The following is a 24,283-nucleotide window of genomic DNA, read 5'->3' as shown; positions in this document are numbered from 1 at the left end:
CTAAATGTCTTTACCCTTGTTCACCCTCAGGTGCTCTTTGTTTAAATTCTTTCCAAATTTCTCACTGAGCTGTTGGATCAGGTCTGCCAGCTCACCAGTAGCTTGTGATTTCTCTTCTAGAAGCTCATAGCGCAGGCTGGAGATATCTTGCTTGATTTCCTTCAGTTCACCTGCAAGGACAGGTAAGATTTTGGTGAGTGTGAGCAGGCAGGAGGGGCTCATGCCACATGCATTCAGGGCATGTGCCCTTCCAGCAGAATCCCAGGTTGCTGGTCTAGCCCACCTGGGGTGTTGGTGAAGGGACAGAAGCTTCGTTTGGACCCAAGTCCCACCCAGCTGCTACCACTGAAAGACACACTCATCCATTTGAGACCCTCCTCCTCCCATTGCTGGTTAAGCTCTCTGGTAAGGGTTTGAGGTAGATGGAGGAGTCAAGATCAGGGTTGTGAATTGCTAGCACCTATTTCATATCGTGATTGTTAGGATATTGGTCTTAGAGTCAATAAAGGCAGATTTCAAGACTCTGAGGGGCACCCTTATTAACTGGAACCCTTGTTTTCATGATGCACTCTGTATTCTGTCATTATTTGCAGAGGGGAGAAACTCGGCATGGTTGACTGGGTCTTGCAGTGGGTGGCCTCGCAGGAACTGGGCTCATCTAGGCAATGCAAGCAGCACCGTGTAATGCACCATGTAACGCACCGTGTAATGGAAGCCCTACAACAGGCCTTTCTTCTGTAGCAAGGGACTACCAGGTGGATACTTACACTTATTTCCCCAGTGAACCACATGGTTAGAAATCCACATGGGCCTGGGCTGTGGGAACCATTTTATTAACCACAAATTAGAGTCAGAAGGTTCTTTCCTGATATTATAGACACTGGGCTTGATTCAACTGGGAGTCAGTGCCTAGGGACACATTATTCAATCTGATTTCTAGGTGTGCCTTACATAGAGGTGTGAAAGGTACAGTTTGGTCAGTTTTGACATCCCTCAAAGCTCATTGGGAGCTTCACTGAGCCCTGGTTTCATGGTGTAATTCCAGTGGCATGAACCCTGGGCAGCCCCACCTTCTATAATCAGGTACCTTCCTCTCAGTCACAATTACACACTGCTCGAGGCAGCTGGCCTGACACCTGGCAGTTTTATGTTTGAGACTGAAAAGTAGGGCTGGGTAGAAGGGCTGCTGCTCAGTCCCTAGACAGCGTCAGCCCAGAGGGGAAGCTTTAGGGTGAAGCAGAGGGTCACTGATAATGACCACGCTCTTCCTGTAGGCTCCTGAGGCTCAAGCAAGGGGAGAATAGTGCCTTTTTTTCAAGGAGGAGGTTGTTTCATTAGGTCTGGATGTGCCTTTTTAACAAGTGACTCTGAGGCAGGGTTGAGAAACACTGAGGTTGTCAGATTCTGAGAGCCTGGAAGTGAGACAGGTCGGAGCCCTTTGGATCGAGGTGGTAGCAGAATTGGAAAGAGGTGTGGTTGACCGATATCTGCATGTGTGCCACGGAAGGAGGAATTCTGGGCCATCCCTGACCTCAATGTCCATGAGGCTGACTCAAGGTAGCCACCACTGCAGTAGGCAGAATAATTACCCTGCCCCCCCAAAGATGTCCCTGGTGTTCCGTCTATATTATGTGGTAAAAGGGAACTACAGTTGCAAATGGAATTAGGGTTGCTAATCAGCTGACCTTAAATAGGGAGATGATTTTGGTTTATCCAGTCTAATCACAAGTCCTTCAAAGTGGAAGAGAAAAGTGGAGGAGTTGGTCAGAGAGATGTGATGACAGAAGGGACATGAGGGGTGGCTGGCAACATGAGAAGGGGATGGTGCCCTGGTGCTGGTTCTGAGGTGAGTGGCTCCGTGCTACAGGCAGACTGGAGGGTGACTTCTGTGTTAGAGCAAAGGGCTACTCCAGCTGACAGCCAGCAAGGGACTAGAGATCTTAGTCTTACAGATGCATGGAACTGCGTTCTGCCAATATCTAAGCGAGCATGGAGACTGAGCCTCCCAGGGCCTCTGGACAGGAGCACAGCCCTGCTGACAACACCATAATTGTAGTCTTGTGAGACTATGCCAAACTCCCGCCGACCTTCAGGAAACTGATCCAATCTCTTACCTTCATTGACTTCATCATTTTCTCTGTCTACCTGGGCCTTCAGGACATATCTTTTTATGAGCCGTTTCATGATTTTCTGAAATGTGAGCACAAGGAAGGCATTAGATAGGCCTGGCTGAACACAGGCGGACTGCACTGTGTGTGCATGACTCCTCCCTCCCACAGAGCCCAGGCAGCTGCTGGGAGTCCTCCTATGCCTGGTGCCCTGCCTCTTGGAGGAGCCTGGGCCAGTCCTTCTGTTTAATCCCTCCACCCAGGATTTAGTACTGCCTGACCCTGGGATGGAAGAACAGGACATTTTCAGTGGCAGGAGGGTGAGCCAAGGAAAGAGAGAATCGTCTAAGACTCTGCTCTAGGGTCTAAGGCCTGACCCAACCCTGCCCTTCTCTGTGATCTCAGCCTGTTATGTCCTCTTCTTAGGGCTTCATCTCTGAAACACTGTTTTAGTTCAACAACTGATGCAATTAGGAGGGAATACTAAGTCTGAGCAGCCAGCCCGGTGGATCTGCATCCCTTTGAGATGCTGTGCGTGAGCCAAGATACACTTAGTACAGAGTGAGGACCAGGGTTGCAGACAAGCCCACCCTACCTTGGAAAATCTCTACCAGAGGCAGAACAGATACAGCTGGGCCTCGGGAAGTTTGCCAAGGCACCACTTCGCTGAAACCCCACATGCCTGACCCTCCATCCCTAGTCATGCTGGAGGGAAAGGGTTTTTGGCCTGCAGATTCATTTAATATGCAGACACTGAATTCTTTAAGCAAATGAGGCATGAACAAATAGGAGACACCAAAAATTGAGCCAAGTGTAAGAAAGACTGCAGGGGGTGAACTTTGGATTTTGCCAGCTAGTTGTTCCAGGGTTCTTGCGAAATCACAGGATTTAAAAGTATTCTGGTAGCTGAGACTTTTGAATCTTGCAAGAAATGAGCAGCCAGGCAGAGAGGGAGGGATTCCCTGCTCCTTGGTCATCCCTTCCTGTGACCCGCTTACCTGCTCACACCTGAGGACTGAGGGGACAGAGGAGCATTTTCTACACTGAAGGGACCTGAATTCTGTCCCTAGCTTAGCTGTGGGATGTCAAACAGGTTGTTAAGTTCTCTCTGACTACATGGGCTCAGGAAAAGCTTCTTGCAAGTAAAAGACATGAACTGTCGTGATGCAAAGAACTGGAGGATTTAACTCATTATCATCAAACAGTGGTTCTCTCAGGGCCTTTAATGGTGATGACCTTGCTGAGGATGTGTCTCCTGGCCTTGTGATTCTAAGACTTCAAGGGGACCTGGCAAAGGCTCTCTATGGTGAGCTCTGTCTCTCCACTTAGACCAGCACTGCCCTTCCTTGGCCCTTAGTGGGCTGCTGGTCCACTTACTCGGTGCTTTGAATTGTGATCTGACTTCAGGCCAAGTAGTTAATTAGCCAGTTCCCTTCCTGCTGCCCCTTCTCAGAGAGGCCTGAGTCTTGTTATGTTAGTGGTTAGTGTTAGGTGTCTCATTGGTATTTTCCTGGTCATTGAGGCAGGTTACCTAAGTTACAAGAACAAATGCCTTTCCATGGGGCTCATTAATGCTCTTTTTACTTTGAATTGAAGAAACAAAACAAAACTTTACCTAAAACCAGTCTCATGGGGAAAAAACAAACACGAACAAACAATGCAGATACCAACCATCTAGCATCCTTACTGAGTAGGTATTCAGAAGTAGTCTCCCCCTGCAAACTTTCAGGCCGATGCAACTTAAGGGGATCTAGTTAGTTTGTTGCCTTTCAAGAAAAATGACAAGAATTAAGGGAGAACATGTGACCACCTGTCAGTTGCTTACAGACTTTGTTTCCTGATGGGGACCTAGCTTCCCCTCTGGCATGTGCATATTAGACAACTTGGGATCTGCAGGAGCAAGATAAGATGCCAGTCTTATCCCCAGGAAGTCTGAAATGATTAGAAAGTGCCCCAAAGCTCTTTTCTTCCAGAAAAGATGGACATCAAAAGCCTCCCATCCTTCACTGCATGGAGGAAAGTGTGTTCCTTTGTGATGAGTTTGTGCTATTGCCATGCTAGCTTCCATAGAGGCCTTTCACTTCAAGGAAATGATAAACTTGCCCCAAGTTTACATGTCTTCATTGGTGGCACCTCGGCCCACCTCCTCCAGGCATTTAGCAAGAGCTAGAGATGAGTATATTTAGTGACATGACTCAGGCAAAAGAACCAATACTGAGATGCACAGTGGGTAAGAATGGTTGTGACTCTGAGACCTAAATCCAGGGAAGAAGGCACACAGTTCCCCTTGCCCACACTCCAAGGGGCGATGGTATCTGGCTGCTGTTGGTGAAGGGAAAATAGACAACCCTCTCTATGCAGCCAAGGCAGCTGAAGACATAGATGAGGAAGAGAACCCATGTGACATGTCGAAAATGGCAAACAGTAGAATCCTGAGAGAAGCAATATTTTCACCTAGGAAAACAGAAATTGAGGAACATTTGGAATAGAGTGAACAGAATGGATCCTGGGACAGTTAGCTGGTATACTGGGTTCATCAGACACCATAATAAAAGAAACCAGCGTTGGTAAGTTGTCTCCTCTGTTTGCTTTGATCTCTACAGAAAAGGCCATCTAGAATGTGAAAAGGACTCCCCACCAGGTTATGGGGAAGGGATTGTGTCATCAAGGTTCGGCTTATTTGAATGATGGACTGTGCCTGGATTCTCTGGTTCATTTGGGATATGGCTTGTTTGCTATGCCCATGAAGGAAGTGTACTTCTCAGAGAGTTTGTATGTGGGGTCAATACACAAGAAATTGACACACTGGATCTTGAACAGGTCATAGGGGAGCTTTGATAGAAGGCACACTACAGCCACCTCGCTGGTATTGTGGTTTTGTTCCACTGTTGAGTCTCAGAACCCAGATTGGAAAAAATCATTGCAAAAACAAGGAACCAACTTTGTGAAAAATAACAATTCAGACCTCTGGAAGCCTAAGAAAGCAAAGCACAGAGAGCCTCAAGTCTAAAGGAAATGCCTTCCCTTACAGTGGAGAGCATCCCCAAAATGAAGGACTGACAGCTTAAAATAAATGCCTGAAGCACTAAGGTTGAATAGTCAAGCAGATCTGCTGAAGAGACACAAAGGAAACAAGCTTAAAAACCACTCATGGATGAACAAAGGGTTTTTTCTTACTGGGAATGTTACAGAATTTCTCAGAGGCTGATGACATTTGTGCTCAGTGAGATGGCAGCTCTGGATAGTAGGACAGAAGGAGGAGATTGGATGACTGCTGATCTCTGCACATTGGAAGTTGCTTTGGGAAGAAAGCGCAGCTCGGAAGCCACCAGTGGGCCCAAGAAAAAGAGATGAGGCCTCGTAATTCCTTGCCTGAGTCCTTCACTCTGCTTCCCGATTACTGTTGCTACCTGTTGATAGCAAAGTGCCTTCCCTGCTCTTTGCCTTCTCCCCTCAGGCTGAAAAGGCTCAGCTGGATCTCTTCCTAGTGACTGTCAATACAGGCAGGGCAAATTCCCGGGAAGGCTTTGGTACAACATTGTGAAGATGAATGGTGGGCCAGTGCCTGGGCAGTGTGTGTGGTGAAAGATGGTTCCCTTCTGCGACAATCTCAGTTCAACCAGCTGTGTGACCTTTGCCACTGAGCATCAGTTGTCTCATCTGTTAACGGGATCAAAGATACTGCCCCTCTCACAGGAATGTGGTAAGGTCACACCAATGTTAGTATCTAGTCTGCTCCCAGCTGTCCTTTCATGTCTTCTCAAGGTTTACTCTTGTCTAAGCAGACTTTGTGAGCAGGGCTGAGCAAAGTGCAGATGTACAAATGCAAGGTGCTCTTTGCTCCTGTTTACTGTCCTCTGACCAAATGCAGGGTGCCTCTGCTCCTATTACTATCCTCTGATGCCTTTGGTTCAGTTTTCCTTCCTTCCCTTTCTGTGACAATTGTTTGAATAAGTAGTCCCAGGCTTTTCATGGTGGATTTACAGAACACGGTGAGCAGCTTTCCAAGGTTATCAGTAGCTGCAAATTGACCAGTTTCTGTAATCACAGTAGGAAGCTCTCTGGAAGATGGAAGGCTGGCAGAACTCAGTCAGAGATGATGGAGGACAAAAATGGGAGAGTCCTGAGACTGCCTTTGAAAATGGTCTCACTTACAAAGGGTTCATCTGGGGTACAAGACATTGACCACATAATGAGTCTTCCTGTATCTCAGCAATTGACTCTGCTCAAAACCTAGGAGAGATTTGGCCCTAACCCCAGGGTTGTCTATCTTTTCAGTGACACAGATAATCTAAACTTCTCTCTGAGAAACTGAGAAAGAAAAATCCTTCCACTGACCAAAGGACTTGTCCTGTAAAATAACTCAAAGCAGATCAAACTGGGCAGGACCAATTTTGTGTGTGATTACAAGATTTGCCCATTGCCAATTTTTATCCCGTATTATCTGATAATACTAGGGGTATTTTGATGGATGAGCCGTTTCTAAGTTGTACTTAAATTCTCCTAACCGCACAGCTAACTTCTGAAATAAAGACGGAGATTCCATTAGGGAATCGTGTCTGGAAGATGCTACATTTATAATTGCTCCTTCTGGGATGGTAGCACTAGGGACACAGCATCTGGGCCCAGAGGAATGCTCAGAACAGCTTCAAATTCACATCTGATAAGAAATGATCAGCATGGATCAAACCCATGATTATAGGGAAGGAAGAGTCAGGAAAAGAATGGCTGCACTTTTATAATCAGTAACCTGTAGTTACCATTTATCACTGGCGCATGGGCTGATTCAAACTGACACAGAGATTTGACATTAATTTTCAAAAGCAATGTAAGGATTGCAAGCACAAAAGATCGTCTTCTAGTTTTTATAATAGACTTCCAGGCTGGCAGTCTAAGGCCAGGTGCTCAGAAGACAGCAATAGCCACCTGGTTGCTAAAACAATACTTGGGAATCAGGCTGCTTTTCACCCATAGGCTCTATATCTAGAATGTCTGCTTTTCTCCATCACCCTACTCACACCCCAATCCAGGCTGCCATTCCCTTCACGACTATCACATTCTCCTCACTGGCCTCCCTGCTTCCTCTCTGATTCCACCATTCTCCTCTCATTATAGTAGTTAGGCAGTCCTCTTAAAGCATAAATAAAATTTTATCTTCTCCCTCCCCCAAGTTTTGCTCCTTCAACTGCCTTGGTGGTCACGTAGAGTAAAATCCATACCCTGACCTTGGTCCGGCTGCCTGCTTTCTCCTCTGACTTTATCGCCCTCCCCTCCCTACTGCTGGCTGGGCTCCACCTGCTCTGGACCTATGGGATTTCTCCCCTCCAGCTCTTGCTGATGCTTTTCCTCTGCCTGGAAGGCCCTACATGCTGCCTCCTTAGCCACAAGGTCTTAGCTTACTGCCCTCTCCTTGAACGGGCCTCCTCTAGTAACCATATCTAAGCAGGGTCTACCTCTTTTCTCCCATCTTTGTACCCTATTGTTTTCTTCTTGGCACTTTTATCAGTTTGAATGTATCTGTTTACTTGTTCATTGTCTCCCTCACTGGACTGAAGTGCCACTGAGATAGGAACCATGTCTTTACCCTCATTAGCTAGCACAGTGCCTGGCATATGGTAGGCACTCAGTAAATATTTGGGGAATAAAGGAAGGACTGAAGCGGTGTTCTGAGGGGATGACACAGCCATATGACTGAATCCATGTTTTAATGGAGTCCACTTCTGCCCATGCCTGAGAAAAGGGTGGTTACCTGGTATCTGGTGGGTTTGCTGAAAGTGTTATTTACTGTCAGGTTCTCAGAATTCCTCATGCCAGCCTGGTAGCGAGTCTTCTGGAAAAAAAATACATATATAATACATGATGCATACATACCTGGTAGGATTGAATAACATCTACATGAGGAGTGGCCCCTAAAAAGAGAGGAACCTTGGGAGGTTGACATACCCACTGCTGATTGGCTTCCTAGGACACTGTTCCTGGGGACTTTAGTTCTGTAGGATGTCAGCAGGTTTCAGAATACTGTTTGGTCAACCCTGGAAAGCACTGAGTTAAAGTTATATGGGTGTCTGTCCTCCAGGACTCCTCAGAGGTTTTAATGTGCTAATAAATATTGAGAATCCTCAGGAAGAGGAGATAATGGGCAGGGAAACTTCCTACCCAGAGAGCATTCTCTAGTTACACTCTAGGAAGAGCTGTTACACTTCCGAGTCTACTAAGGGGTTTCCCTATACTGGGGTCAAGGCTGAGTCCCCAGCAATGCACCTGTCCGTGGAGCTGGAGGGACAGGTAGCCACCACCACCTCTGCTGATGCTGCAGCTTAGCTGATGGGCCCAGGATTTTGAAAAGCATCAGCCCCTCTCAGTGCCTGGCTCCCCTTGTATGGGGCCCCATCTGAATCAAACGCACATAACTCCCCCCTCCGCCTTTTGCTGCCTTCTTAGCCCCATAAACTCCATGCTACCTACCCTGAATTTGGAATTTAGCATGCCCATTTCAAGGTCATTTTCACAGCTTTTGGCCTTAGATTTACAGAGTTTGATGAGGCACATCTTGATTCTCATTATGAGATAATAAAATGACTTAGGACTTGGCACTAGATTAAAAGGAGCAGGTAGAGTTCTTCCTTCATCAAAATAAGACAACCAGAGCTTCGCTCGGGCAAATTTCCACTCCACGTCTGCATCCTCCTGTGGACAAGGGAAACAACAAAACACCATCAAAGGCCACGATTTAACAACTGAGCTCAATCGGGTGGGGGTGGCGTGCAACCTCCAGATTCTGAAAGCAGATTTCTAAACAGGACTCCAGTACATGTGTGGATCTTCACTACGGAGGCACACTGGGGAGTTTGCTCTTTCTAAAACCCTATGCAATTATTCATTCCAAAAGACCTGCACTTAACTTCTTGGATTCACCACTGAAAACCTCAAGTCAGTTACTCCTTATTCTCCACTGGGTATTTTTATCAACATTTTCCACTTGCCCCTAACCAGAGAATGTTTCTCATGGCCCCTTAATCCAGTCATCCATGAACATTCACAGCTCTGCTCACTGAATCACCAACACCATGGCAACAACATATTACTTTTTTAGACCAGTACTGCCTCATGGAAATATGTGAGCCACAAAGGTGGACCACACAGGTAAACTCACTTTATAGTTGCCACATTATAAAAAGTATAATGGAACAGGTGAAATTTATTTCAGTGATATATTTAATCCAGTGGACCCAAAATGTTATTTCAACATGTAATCATTATAAAAATTATTCATGAGCTAGCTCACATTTTCTCATACTGAGTCTTAGAAATACGTGTGGTATTATTTGTACTTAGGGTCCATTTCATCTTGAACTAGCCACTAGGTGCTCACTAGGTACATGTGGTAAGTGGCTACCATATTGGACACCACAGCGTAATTCTTTTTTTGTTTTTTAAAGGTTTTATTGATTGATTGATTGATTTCAGAGAGAGGAAGGGAGAGGGGGAGAGAGAGAGAGAAACGTCAGTGATGAGAGATGGTCGTTGATTGGCTGCCTCCTATATGTGCCCCTGCTGGGGATTGAATCTGCCACCCGGACATGTGCCCTGACCAGGAATTGAACCTTGATCTCCAGGGTCAACCACTGAGTTATGCTGACTGGGCCATAATTTTTATTTGAGTATTTTCTATTGGTTAGAGTGCTGCCCGGGAAGGTGCTAAGAAATTCTGCATGTGTAATTCAAGGGGAACAAACCTGACTATGATTAGTCAGGCCATAGTAACTATGACTTAGTAGTAATTACTTCAGTCATAGTTGTTACTATAGTAACTATAGTTACTCTTTTCCAAGGTGGTAGTGGTGGATTGTAACCCCAGATCTGTTGCGTCTGACTTGGTGTCAGTGCCAGAATGCTGACTGGGCCTCCTGGGAGGGAGCAGCCGTGTTTGTTCTGTAGGCCAGCTCCTTAGGCCTCTGTCCTAGGAGGGCTGTTTGAGGCCAGGACAGAGGCGTGTGATCAGACAGACCTGAGCTCACAACCCCTTACTAGCTGTGTGACTTTAGGCAGGGGCCCTGGGCTCCTCATCTCTTCAAGGAAATGATGCTGCCTCTCTCACACAGCCCTGAGATTGGCATTGAGTATGTGCTCTATGAGTGGTGGGTTTCTCTCCCCACAGGCATTGGCTACACTGAAGCACCTGTGTGAGGCTGCAGGGATGTGACATGAGATACAATGTCATCACCAGCAGGCATGGCTATTTTGTTTGTTTTTGATGAGATCCCATTGGCACCTGGCCTGGTCTATGGGACATCCTATATGGGTCTTTTAGACTGGAAGCTTTGTGAGCGCAGGGGGTCGCTCTTTATATAACAAAGAGGTATGATTGGGACACCTGACCTGAGAGGAATGGTGATACAGTGGTGAGAACATGGGCTCTGGAGCCTGCCTGGCTCTGTTCCTTACTAGCTGTGTAATAGTGGCAGGTGATTTAGCTGCTCTGGGCCTCAGTTTCCTCATCTGTAAAATGAGGATAATAATACCTACCTCATAGGTTGTGAGAATTAAAGGCGTTAATGCCTGAAAAACGGCCAGACTCTTGGTAAACCCTCCGTAAATACTTTTTATCTCCAAAGCTTAACACAGTGCCTAGTGTTCAACCTTTAGTCATTCAGTAAACATTTATAGAGCACCTACTATGTGACTGGCATATGCTAGGTAGGCACTGGGAGTGACAATCCATGGCCTTGTGGAACATACAGTCTGGCCAATGACATGAGTATGTTAGACAACACATCAGCTAGACTTTTACCTAGTGTTGTGCTAAGAGCTGTGGGAGGCTCTGGGTGTTCAGGCCTATGGCCTGGCCATGGGGATCAGGAAGGCTGCTCTGGTGGCTGGTATTTGAGCTGAGACCCAAGGGATGAGTAGTTCTCAACAGGGTCAAATGTGGGTGGGCTGGCAGGTGGAGAAAAGTGGGAGTTAATTAGCGGAATAGGCAGTGAGAAGTGTAAACAACTTGAGAAAGTTGGCTATAAAGAGCAGGAGAGGAAGAGATTGAGAGCTGGAAAGTGAGATTGAGGGAGGAATTTTTGTAGTTACTTTTTAAGATTCAGAGACTTATTTAAATGCTGACTAGATGGAAAAGGTGAGGGTGATGATGCAGGTGGAGTTGGGATAATGATGGCTCCTGAGGAGGCAAGGCCAGGTAGCCAGGACATGTGGGCAGGGCGCTGGGATGGAAAAGGAGGGCAGGTGGGGCATGGCAGGTGCAGAAGCAGGCGCGTGTGTGGATTTGGACAGTAGGTACTCAAGATCTATTAACTGATGCCTGGCCAGTGTGGCTTAGTGGTTGAGCATCTATCTATGAACAAGGAGGTCATGGTTTGATTTCTGGTCAGGGCACGTGCCTGGGTTGCGGGCTCAATCCCCTGTAGGGGGTGTGCAGGAGCCAGCTGATCAATGATGCTCTCATCATTGATGTTTCTGTCTCCCTCTCCCTTCCTCTCTCTGAAGTCAATCAGAACATATATACACATATATATATGTATATATGTATATTTTTAAAAAAGATTTATTGACCGAATTAGTGTTCTCATGGAAAGCATTAAAAATATGTACTGATCAAAATTCAGTGTGATCATGAGTAGAGGGCACTTTCCAGCGGCCCCATTCCACTTCTCATGGTCCTGCAGAAGCACCTCCAGTCAGGTGGGTGGGGGACAAGTGCTCTCACCTGATGAGGAAATGTCCGGAGCCTGGAGAGGGGAGGTGTAGGCTGCAGTGAGTTCTATCTTCCTCCTGTCACAACACTGTTAGGATAACTTGACAAGCCATAGGTTTGCCTCAAACTAGTGGGCATCAATAACATGACTTTACATTTCACATTCATTTGGACTAAAGCATGATATGCTTGTTAGGATGGGGCCAAAAATCCCAGGTGAGTGGTACAGAGACCCACAGATTACTAAGCACCATTTGATTTTTCTTACACATGGGAATCTGAGGCTCAGAAAGGTAGGGAGGACTAGTTAGCAATAGCTCATCCACACAGGTGACCAAATAGGTATAGCACTTCAAAAAAATAAGTTTGCGTATCGACAGATTCTGCATTTTCCCGGGGGGGGGGGCGGTGCAGAGGGAATGAGGGCTTCATGGCCCAACTCACCTCTGCCTTTCACGTCTTGCCTCTTTTCCTTGCATAATCTATCACGTTGTTTCACCTCCTCTGCCTTGGCACATGTTGTTCCTACTATTTAGCGTACTCTTCTTTTTGGAGGGTATCATGGACGAAATTTGTCCTAAAATTTATATGTTGAAGCTCTAACCCTCCATACCTTAGAATGTGACTTGACTTGGAAATAGGGCCTTCAAAGAGGTAATTAAGGTTAAATGAAGTTATAAGGATGGGGCCCTAATTCAGTATAACTGGTGTCATTACAAGGAGAGGAAGAGACACCAGGGATGCGTGCACACAGAAGAGCGGCCATGTGAGGACACAATGAGGAGGCAGCCACCTACAAACCAAGGAGAGGCCTCAGGAGAACAACCTTGATCTTGGACTTCCAGCCTCCAGAGCTGTGAGTAAATAACTTTGTTGTTTAAGTCACCCAGTCTGTGGTGTTTTGTTATGGAAGATCTAGCTAACTAATACATGCAGGTCTTTATTTTTTTCTGTGTGAGAAATACACAAGTAACTTTCTTATAAAAGATTTAAGTACAGAGATATAAAAAGCACATGTGAATGTCCCCTTTCAAATATCTTCTCTCTCCCTTCCTTCCCCAGAGGACACCCGAGGTCAGGGGTGTGATATCTTTTCTCTGTCTTTCTCTACTTTTTCTTTCTGTGTGTTCACATTTGCATGTAGATAAAATTTGCTTATATTCTTCTACAACTTGCATTTTTTCCTTTTATCATAGAAATTTTGCTATGTCAGCAAAAGAAAATTTTTCTCATTGTATATACAGTATTATATGCAGTATTCTAAAATCTATACTGTACCAGTTTATTTAAAGATTCTGATATTGAGATATTTCAAAGTTTTTCCTTTAATGAACAACTGTGTAAAATCATATTTCTGCAAAGATCTATTCCTAGAATCGGAGTTATTGCATGAAAGGGTTAGTGCATTTTATTTTAATTTTTAGTTTATTTAACTTTATAATAATAAAACAATAATGTGATTTCTAGAACATAAAAAGGAATAAATAGAAAGGCATTCCAACCACCATGTCCCCCAACCCCACCTCTCAACAGCACCCTGCTGTGCGTTTCTATGTATCCTTTTAGAGGTTTTTTTCTTCTTCAAATGCTTATACAATAAAAAAATGAATATGTATTCCTCTCTTTCCCTTTTGTACACAGACAGAGTATACTATGTACATTGTTCTGCAACTTGACCTTTTTTTCATGTAACACTCTACCTTGAAGGTTTCTCCAAATCTGCGTATAGAGAACATCTTCATCCCTTTTTAAAGCTGCACAATATCCCACTGTTGAGATGCATCATAATCTATTTACTCAGATTCCTGTTAATGCTCATTTAGTTTCTTTTTAATTTCTAGGTTTCAGTCAGTAGCTTATGGTTTGTGCATTTTAGATTTTGATAAATTCCTCCTGTTACACTCTCTTGATTCCCTTATGTGTTTGGCAGAATTGGATTAGTCTCTGAATGGCCTTCAGGCATCACCTCTGCAGGCTTCCTCCACCCATGGCCTCTCACAGTCTCTGCTTTGCACCTTCTGCACCTGGTAGGACTTCTTTGGGTGTGCTGGTCCAGGGCACTGCAGTTTTTGATGGACATGTCTGTTTTCTCACTGGACTGAGTTCTTCGAGGGCAGGGACTGTGTCTTAGTCATTTCTGTATTGTCATGCCTACCACAGGCTTGGCATACAGTAGGTACTTAATAAATACATGTGAGAGGTAGAAGGGAATGCAGGCTGAAAGATAGTTATTTTGATTTGCTTTGGGTCAGCTGCATGCTGTCCTTTGGGGACACATGTAAAAGAGGAAAGAGTCATGACCCCGAGTCTTTCTGCCCTTGTTAGGACATTTTATGTATGGTGCCTGCTGTGCCTTGCAGCAGGTGACAGAAGTGCTTCTTGGAGTAATCCAGGAAGAATGCCTGTTGCTTGCTGTTCTGGCTTCACATTTAATAACACATGGGCTTCTAAAGTCATTACCCTCATTGCTGAAAACAGCAATGTAAATGAAAACAAGGAAGAGAGGATTTTCAATTAACTGGTCTTACCTCAATTTCCTGATACGAGTTGTTGATCATGGCTATTAGCATATTGAGCAGCACTACTACCATGGTGACGTTATAAACGCCATAGAGAACATAGCCGATGTTCTCGATGAATTTGTGGTCATATTTCAGCACCACCGAGATCACTTCAGACAAGCCAAAAATGGACCAAAATAAGGTTTTAAAACTTTCTTCAACCCTGCAAGGAAACAGCAGTCATTTCAGGCAGTTTGTACCAGCTAACACTTTTCACACGAAAGTTGCCATTACCCAGACTTTAATAGTTACCCCTGAGTGGGGCTGGGGCTGGCTGGTGGTGCCTGTATTCTGAAAGAATGAGACATTCAGATTTCTAAGAAGACTTGGAAGAGTATTATAAAGGGCAGGCTCTTTCTTTTAATTCAGTCCATTTATTGGGACTACTGGCTCCAGTATCATTTTTATCTTGTAATTAAACATTGAAAATTGAACACTAGGGCAAATGTTTGTTCTTATACGTATTAGGCTTCTCAGAAGGCTTTAATAGTTTAAGCCTCTTCTCAGACTACCCAGTCCCACATGAAAGGAAGGAATGGTGCCTGCTGATGGCGCTGGCATGACTGGTGACTGGGACTTGCAGGGCTCTTGACACAGAGCAGCTCACTTAAGCCTAATAACCACCTCTGTGGTGGGCTCCCTTGTTACCTCCATTTTACAGATGGAGCCACTGATGCTCAGAGCCTTCCTTATGTGCCTTTCCCAGTAGCACTCAGCTGGAAAGTGAGGTGCAAATCCAGGCGTGATTTAGAACATGCATGTGTATCTGATAATACTGAATGGCTGAGCAGTTCTTTTAGTTTGCATCCAGATTTCTGGTACCATTTATGAGAAAGCACTTTACTTTTTTCTCTTTAACATTTCAGATTTTCAACACTCACCCACAAATGGCCAGAATTAGCTAGATTTTTAAAAAATCAGCATTTCTTAAGGATTGGTATTCATTTGACAAGATGTACAAAAATACCAGTACTTGTCATGTTGGCTAAAAATTTCACTCTGACTCACATGAATTTTCAGCTCTCCTGTATGTGAGTGTGTGTGGGTGTATGTGTACATGTGTGTGTGTCTAGCCAGCTGTTTGGTACTATGCACCACTGTTTGAAAACTAAAAATTGAAGTGGGTTTTTGTAGTCATTATTTGTTTTTGTTTTCTTTTTAAACTATGAGTTTGGAAAATTTAATTCATTTTAGTTTTAGCAAGAAGGAATTTTGTTGGGGATTTGGAAGTAACTACTGGGTAACAAGCCATTATTTTAGAGCTCTAGCTCCTGATGCTATTTTTAGAAAGAGGGAAAGCTCTTTTCTCATGTGAGATGCAGCTTCCATTTGTGTAAAAAAGATGCTGTTCCACGTGGGGCATGGCTCACTGCAGGTATTGTCTCCATTTAGGAGTACTCTTTCGGTTATCACCCTAGTGGAAAGGAACAGTGGCAGGGAGAACCCAAAACCAAACCCCAGACAGCAGGACGTGACCTCTCTGATAGTTGTTCCTTTCCTAGTGGATCAGGTGAAACCTGGAGGACACTCTGTCCAAAGGAGGGCTGGGCAAACAGGTACTGGTTTAGGATTATGCACTACCATGAACAGCCTAAGAAATGGATAATATATGTTACTGAGAGACATTTTACAGAAATTCATCTTCCCTTTCTTACGTTGGAAAACCCCACAAACCTTTGGCTGACACAGTGAAGCAAGCAATTATAGAACACATCCAAGGAAGGCCTTCTGAATTCTGATTAGGGAAACTGCCCTAGATTCAGCTTATATTTTTTCTCACTTGCTTCTTGCTATGACTATTGCCACTAAGCTCTGGTTTATCCTTGGTGCCTTCTATGTCAATAATCTGAAGGAGGCAGAGCTGGTCCATTAGCCATATATGTTCCAGTAAAAGAATATTTACAGATCTCTAAACCTAGGCCTGTACTTCTCCTTCACCACACCCACCCTCTACCCCCTCCACTGAGGCTTGGAATGATGAGCTGTTCAGTTGTTGTCTGGCTTCTAGTTAATCATCAAACATGTTTTGTTTGTATTCTATAGCTTAAGGATTAGCCTCTGGACTTGAATTTGGCCATGACTTCTAGGAGAATCTAATTACAAGAGGCCTAGGCACACTGGGATTGCCAGAGTGAGGGGGATTCCCTCCCGAGCTATAATCCTTGGCATCTGACCTGGCAGGAAGGGGTTTTACCCAAACTATGTGTTTTTAACAAGCTTCTCTATAGCCCTTGCTTCCTTTTATTATGGGACAAAGTGAGTTGCAGTAAGAAAGACCTTTACAAAAAAGCAGAGTCCACTGGTTTGAATCGTCCAAAATGGCCAGATTCACCATTGTCATCTCTTGGGTCTTTCGTTAGTACCCACACCTCCTTGAACATTCAGTGGACTAACGAGATAGACTAGTGTTGTTGTTGTTATTTCTCAGAGGGGTCCTTATGGGATGAGTTATGCCTAATTAGCTGGGCTAAGTGGTGAGCAATTAAGTATTTTATCCATAGCTTAAACCATATAACTAAATAAATTCTGAATAGAATTTAAGAGTTCAATGTTTAAAAATTATGTGAACAAAATAAAACATTGATATTTATATAATCTTGGTCTGGGAGAGGTTTCAGAAACTACAAAGGGAAAGAATTGCTCTAATCAAACTTGTATACATAAAAAACATAAAAATATAAGGTAAAAAGACTAAGAGAGGAAAGAATTTGTATATGCAACAAATACGACGATGGATGATGTCTTTCTTACATAAAGAAATCAATATGAAAATGACAGACATCCTAGTAGAAAGAAAAAGGGGGGAAAAATCCATGAAAACTTGATGTTTTTATGGTGACGAGAGTCCAATAATTAACTTATGCCATGCTTGTGGCATCTTCTGGCTTAGTACATAGCAGGAAACAAATGAAAGTTCTCTTGACTGCCCTGAGAGGGAAAAGGCTTGTGTTAACCTTGGCCTTGGATAGAAGACAGTACATTACTAATCTCAAGAGCTTGGGCACTGGAGCTAATCCCAATGTCTTGGGAGGTTATGATGCTCTCTGAGTCATGTACTAATTGGCACTCACAATTTTCAGGAGCTATGGGACTCAGGGCATGGGGCAGAAGACTAATTATGGCCAAGGTCTGGGACTGTCTTTCACGAAGAAAGTATCTTGCAATTGACTTCCTTAATATTCACTATGAAGCCATTTGTCTCACAAAAGGCCCCCACTGTCAACTAGCTGGTCTCAAGGCTAAATTTGAGGTTCTATACTGATAAGGAAGGCAGCCACTGGTTTTGCATCTCATCTTCCCATCCACTCTGGCCAGCTACAGAGTTTGCCACAGATTCCTTCAATTGTGTCAGCCATGGGAATCTTCACAGAGATAGCTAGAGGTGGAAGAACAGCAAAGGTGCATGCATGGGTTCAAATCCCAGCTCCAGCATGTAATAACTCTGTGAGCTTGGGCATGTTACAAAACCTGTTTGAGTCTCAGTTTACTCATATATGAAATGGGACAATGGTGTGCTGTTACTAAGTTGCTGTGAAGATTAAATGAACAACCATGTAATGTATATAGTAAGAGCCCAATAAATGGTAGCTATTATTTTTATTCATTTGTTTATTTGCCAAATATTCACTGACCTCCCAGGCACTGTCCAGGTGATAAGGATACTCTGCTGCTCAGAACATGTTTCTGTCCTTGTGGGGGTCCCAGTTTAAAGCAAGCCCATTAGGGTGAGTGAATGCTATAAGGACGTAGGCAAGGACGCTCCATTTACCTCACCTTACCTCACCCGGGAACACATACAACCCCATCAGCCCCTTAGGTGCTTCCACACAGGACTGAGTGGAGTTAATGAATCAGCTGCCTGTTGATTTCTCTAAACAAGCCTCATTCTCCTTCCTATCTGCAAAGAGCACCACAAACCCTTGATTTCATGCAAATCCTCTCTGCTTCCTCCAGCCCTTGCTGTCTTTCAATATTTGACATGTAGTCAATGGCTGCTCTGGCATAAGAAGGGCTCCTAGGGAATAAAAGGGGGAAAGTGTCAGTGAGCAATGTTGAATAGAGTGTGATTCACCCACTTTTAGTGGTTGGGGTGTGTGGGGGGAAGGTTGGGGCTGATTTGTCAAGCAGAAGGCAGGGACATGGTAATCAGTTCTCTACCAGGTCTGTCTCACCTGCATAATGGGACTTTAATAACAGCCTGCTTGACCAGGCAGTTGTGTATGGGGCTCAGAGAACAAACTGATCAACAGGGCAGGGCTTGGGGGTATTATGAAAACTGCTGCTGCTTCAGAATGCCATGACGCCCTTCCCCCAATGTCGTGGCACTCTCTCCCCCTCCCCAAAACAGTTAAGGCCAGTTACCTACCAAAATCTGCATGTAGCAGGGTAAAATTAAGCTGGAGGATCAGCTCCTAAAAGATTGTTTCTCAAGTTCAGGAGACAATAGCAGGCATTGTGCTAGAGGTCTGCTGAAGCAGAAACAGTGCTTACCTGCCACTGAACTGGGAGATGGAAGAAGGTGCTTGGGATATAGAAAGACTCTGTGAGAGGGCCATACTTTTCTAATGCCCAGACCTGGAGACCGAGAACAGTAGGACGAGGCTTGAGGAAGTGCAGGGGAAGAGAGCCAGATGCCTGAGAAAATCTGAGCCTCACCCCTTGCTAAGCCCTGCTAGCTTGTGTCCTCCGAATCACTTGGTTTATCTGGCTCTAAACGAGCAGCTTTACCAGCGATTTTCAACCTTTCTCATCTCATGGTACACATAAACTAATTACTAAAATTCTGTGGCACACCAAAAAATATATTTTTTGACGATATGACAAAAAACTAGGTATAATTTTGATTCATTCACACTGGATAGCTATTGTTGTGTTGGCTGTTGTCATTTTTAAAAATTTAACAATCTAAGGCAGGGGTGGGGATCCGTTTGTTTACCAAGGGCCATTCGGATATTTATAACATCATTTGTGGGCCATACAAAATTATCAATTTAAAAATTAGCTATGAAAAAAAGCTCCTAGATTTATTGAATTTTGAGTCCCCCTTGCAGTTGCACTGGCAGGGCAAGACCAAACGTTTCCCATCCCTGATTGAAGGGAAAAGAGGTCAATGCCCCTGACTAAATGGTCAAGTATTGCATGTTTTAAAAATTCTTGTAGCATACTGGCCCAGAAATAGAGGAATCTGGCCCCAGATTCAGTGTCAAGGAACTCAGATGCACAAAGTCCATACAGCCCAGATTTATTCATACTGAGGACCAAACTCTTCTTCCAGTAGCCTGGTTGCTCCTTGAGGGCAAAGCTGTAGCTGTGCTTTCTTTACGCTTGAAACTCCAAACCTAGTACAGAATTTGGCTCACTGAAGGCTCTGGATAAATTCAGTGTCCGTTGAATGAATGAATGAATCTCTGATGTACATTTTGGCTTCCTGGTACCTGATCCCAATGTCACCTAGCCCAGCTAAGGCTCTGAAGACAGGTAAATCTGGGTTTGACTGTGAGTTTTTGGCCAAATAACTTAGCATCTCTGTGCCTCTTTTTTTCTAGCTGTAAAATGGGAAAACAACAATCTCTACTTCATAAGGTTGTCATGAGGATTAAAAGGGTTAATAGCACTTTTGTAAAGGGCATAAAATACTGCCTGGCACATAACAAATATGTGATAAATGTTACTAATTTTATTATTGGTATTCATTTTTTTCTTTCTTAATTGCAATTGGCTCCAGGATTAGGGCAAAGGACTCTTCTCAGAATAACCCTTTAAAAATATGAATCAGATCCTGCCCCTCTCCTTTATAGGCTACCACCTGAACCCAGTCACCTAACCCAGGCCTTAAGGCCCTGGGTAATGAGTCCTCCCTCCCTCACCTAGCCCCAGGCCTTCCACCTCTGTGCCTCCCCTGTCCCTCTGCCTGGAATGCCTTCCCCCTTCTCTCCGGGTGGCCACTCATTCTCATCCTTTAGGCTTTCACTGATTATCACATGCTCAGGTGGGCCTTCTCTGATTGCTGTGTCTGATGGAGGCCCTCTCCTAATTACTTTTTGTGCAGCGCTTTTTTCTTTCCTAGATCTGAGCACTAAATCTATTATGATCTTATATGTCCATTTGCTTATTTTTTTTAATTATTATTTTTTGCTTCTTTTCCCTCTTACCACATTCATGGAGGAATGCGACCTCCATGAGGGCACGGCCTCCTGACTTGATCACCACTCTGCCATCGGTACCCAGAACAGTGCCCAGCTCATAGTAGGGACTCAGTAAACATTTTTTCTCAATGAATGATTGCATTCTCAGAAACTGAGGTGTGAAGGAATTTGGTCTTAGCCAGCTTGCTCAGACTCGCCCAAGAACCATCTCTTCTGATAGCTCTCTAGAGCTAACCTAGGACAGTCCAGTTTCCTGTCCTCCCTCTGTCACTGAGGAATGGCAGTTTAAACCTTATTTTACATCCTAGAACTGAATTTTAGTGAACAAAAAGGTAGGGATTTCTTCCCTTTAGGATGGCTATGGTCAGTCTGAGTATAAGAAGGAGAATTTGGGAGAAAGCCTAAGAACGTGCTGTGAAGACTCATCCAAAAGGCCACATCTTCAGTGTATCAGCAAGTCCTTTTCCTCAAAACTTTGTGGGCTCTCAGCCTGTTCCAGAAGCTCAAAGGTATCAGGCTTTTAAAACTCATGTCATGAATAAACATGAAGAGAGGGTATAAATAAACATTATAGGATAGTAGAATGCCTGTGGTAACAGGCATAATTATTCTTCTAAAGTGTCTCTCTCGCATTGATGTCCCCCTCCTCCCCCTCCCTCTCCCTTCTACGCTCCCTAAAAATCAATGGAAAAAATATTCTCGGGTGAGGATTAACAAAAAAATATATAGTAGCGCAGGAAAAGATCTATATGTTTATCCCTTATTGGAGAGTTATGCTAAGATAAGAACTAACATTAGCTCCAAGATATATATATTTTTGACAGTAGCTGGAAAGGCTATTTCCAGCTGCTCAGCCTCTCTGAGCCTGACCTGGGGCCCATCATTGACCACTGCTGTCTCCTCCATCAAATCTTAGACCTCTCTGTGCTGCTTTCTGCACATGAAAATGGGTGTAATAAACTCTCTCATCCCTCCAATGCTTTACTTGAATTTATATGACGAAAGGCAAGATTATAACTTTCTAATATAATACAGTATGATAACACTTTGTATCAGAGGTGCCAGTATTTCAGCACTGACCCAGGATCCTAGAAGAATGTCTTCCGGAATGTTAACATCGCTGATTGCATCCCAGGTCTCACTGGCAGGCACGTTCAGCATGCTCCACACAAAGAACACAGCAGTAGATCATGGTCCTTTGATGAGACATGGTGATCTTTCCCTGGTTTCTCTTAATTGGCCTTGGCTTATAGTGTGTCTGTGAGGGCAGACAATGTTCTTGGCCTTGGCTGCCCCAGCAGGACCACCTCTGCAGACAGAGGAGGTGTGGCTCTTTGCTGTCAGGAGACCCCTCTAATTCAAACCTTCCTTTTGGATGTCTCTGGGCTTATATGGCTCACCTGTATCCCTTTTTCCCTTCCTTGGACCAGAGAAGTCTCAGGCTCCTGTTTTCTCCTTACAAAGCACAATATTTCACTTTTAGTTAAAGAGCCTATTTTACCCCTTCAGCAAGTCTCTGCTTGGCCCTTGGTGCTGAGCATGGGGCCCTCCTTCTCAAGGCCCTTCATCCAGTCCCTTAGGACATGGATTGCACCCAAGCTTCTAAGAAGTGGATCCAAGTGTTTACCTTCAGTTCTGTTGGGTATGGGTCCCCGAGAAGGCCAAAGCCCCTGTCTCTTTCCTGCATCACCAGGGACCTTGCCCTCTTCTCCATCATACCTTCCTCGACTCCCTCCCCAAATCCTTCTAGGGTCTTTCCAATGTCAAAACCCCAAGAACATTCTTTTTCTCTCTCACCCCACGTTCAGGCCATTACCACGTCCTTGCCACTCTAACCTCCTCAACATCCCTTCTCCATCTCCCGTTCTCTATCCCACAGCCACTTCCATACTTCAGGCTTGCATCTCTGTCACTCGGCTTCCTGCCACAGCCTCTTAATGGATCGAGCTCAGCATCCTTTGGAGCTGCCTTTCTTTCAAGTTGCTTTTAGGACATTTTCTCATTTGGTAACATGCCCTCATTCCAGTGACTATTTAACATCTGTTTTCCCAACCAGTCTGCAGGTTCCATAAGGGGAGGAACTGTGACTTTTTGCTCACTGTAAAATCCCCAGCACCAAGCTCACACCAAGCAAGGGCTTCCCCTCCCAACCCCTCCAGCCCAGTTGTCCCAGTACTCTCTCAAGGCAGACCTGATCTCACTTCCTGCTTTTCAGAAGGCCTTAGCAGACATGCTAACACCCTATCAGGACTTATAAATAACTTTAGGATTTGGCTCCTGCTGGGGTACCTGATCTGACCTTCTGCCATTTCCCCAAACTCTGGCCTACTCTCCCCCTTTTTTATTTTGCAGAAGTTGATTGTTATATGTACAGTAAGCTCCAAGATAACACTTCATTCTAGCTATAAGTGGCAGCAGATGTTATGGCAGGGAATCCAGATGTTTAGACAGGAATGGAATTAAAGATCACTGTTAGCTCAGGCACAAGGAACAGCTTACTTTTTGGCAGATTTCTTACTTCCACTTGTGGCCGGGGGCCCCTTCCTACTGGCCTTCTCTTTGAGCTCCTTATATTTCTTTTGTTGTTTCTGCTCCAGTGCTTATCTCATCTGTCACCTTGGCTGGCCACTTGGGCTGCTGCTTGCCACTTTTGTGGCCAGACATGGCTCTTGCTGTCCCTTCCCCAAACCTTGCTACTGGAAGCAACTTTTTTTTTTTTTAAATTTTGTGGTTTTGTTGTATCATGAGACATTGAAACATCTGAGCACATCAATATCTGGATGTTAAGGCAGCTGCTTTCTCCTTCGCTTCAAAAAAGTGCCCTTCTTGTTTACACTTTGCACAGGCTGGAATACCCTCCTAGTCACCCTCAAAGACCTGTTTAGGGTCACCCTCTCCAAGAAGCCTTCCCTGACCCTGCCAGACAGAGTCTAGTGCTTCCGCCTCACTATGCTGCTCAAATACCCTCTGATTGGTCACATGGTATAATAGCTGATGCTTGCTATTTTACTTTTCTGATTCCTCTACTTGTTTATGAGTTTCTTGGGGATTCAAGGATTGTTTTATTAACTTCTATGACCCCAGAGCCAAACACAGAACTTGGCATGGGGTTGCTTCTCCATAATGTTTGTCAAGTGAATGAACAGACTTTGGAGTAGAAAGCTGCTGTACCCAGGGGACGGTCACAGGCTGTATATTTAGAGCTGAGATATGTAGAATCATCAGGTTCTCAGTCATCATAAAAAATCTGAATTTAGTATGCTATTATTTAGAATAGCCACAGGAAAGTGACCCAACTTGTAAAGACATTTTGCTTCCACCTCAGAGCATACGCCCTGGTGTGGGAAGTGGGAAATTTAAGGTTAAAAGGTGGAGGATGGGCTTGGAGTCATGCAGATCTGGGTTCAAATCCTCTTCTTGGTTCTGTGATCTTGGGAAAGTCCAGCATTTCTCTGAGCCTCAGTTTCCTGGTGGTAATATCTGTGTCATTCCATTGTTGTGTGGTTCAAATGAGAGAGTAGCTCATGTGCTTGTCACAAGTTGTTCAACAGCAGGATGGTGCAGGGGTCCTGGGGTGGGGGAGGCGTGGGCAGAGTCTCAAGGAGTCTTTCTCAGCCCCAGTATCCCTTCAGGTTCATTGGAACTGGCCCAGTATCCCTTCAGGTTCATTGGAACTGGTGGAGTTGAATCAATACCTTCTGCCTCCAGTGGGCATATGAATCTATCTATAGTGTGTGAAAATTTTCCATAACTATCATGGAAAAC

The 24,283-nt window shown here is 44.6% G+C and overlaps 1 protein-coding gene across 1 annotated transcript in view; it reads right to left on the bottom strand.

Moving 5' to 3' along the window:
• The window catches only part of TRPC7 (transient receptor potential cation channel subfamily C member 7), a 111,880-nt gene continuing 87,597 nt past the window's right edge, over nt 1-24,283 (bottom strand). The window contains exons 7-11 of the mRNA XM_016197578.2: nt 14,340-14,535; nt 8,574-8,795; nt 7,858-7,938; nt 2,115-2,190; nt 1-170 (exon numbers count right to left, since the gene is read on the bottom strand). Coding sequence (XP_016053064.2) covers nt 1-170; nt 2,115-2,190; nt 7,858-7,938; nt 8,574-8,795; nt 14,340-14,535 — 745 coding nt within the window. The remainder of the gene's footprint in view (nt 171-2,114; nt 2,191-7,857; nt 7,939-8,573; nt 8,796-14,339; nt 14,536-24,283) is intronic.

This window comes from Miniopterus natalensis, chromosome 4, assembly GCF_054644295.1.
Source record: "Miniopterus natalensis isolate mMinNat1 chromosome 4, mMinNat1.hap1, whole genome shotgun sequence".
NCBI lineage: Eukaryota > Metazoa > Chordata > Mammalia > Chiroptera > Miniopteridae > Miniopterus > Miniopterus natalensis.
Note: the sequence above shows the minus strand (reverse complement) of the source record. Positions and strands in the feature narration are given on the sequence as shown.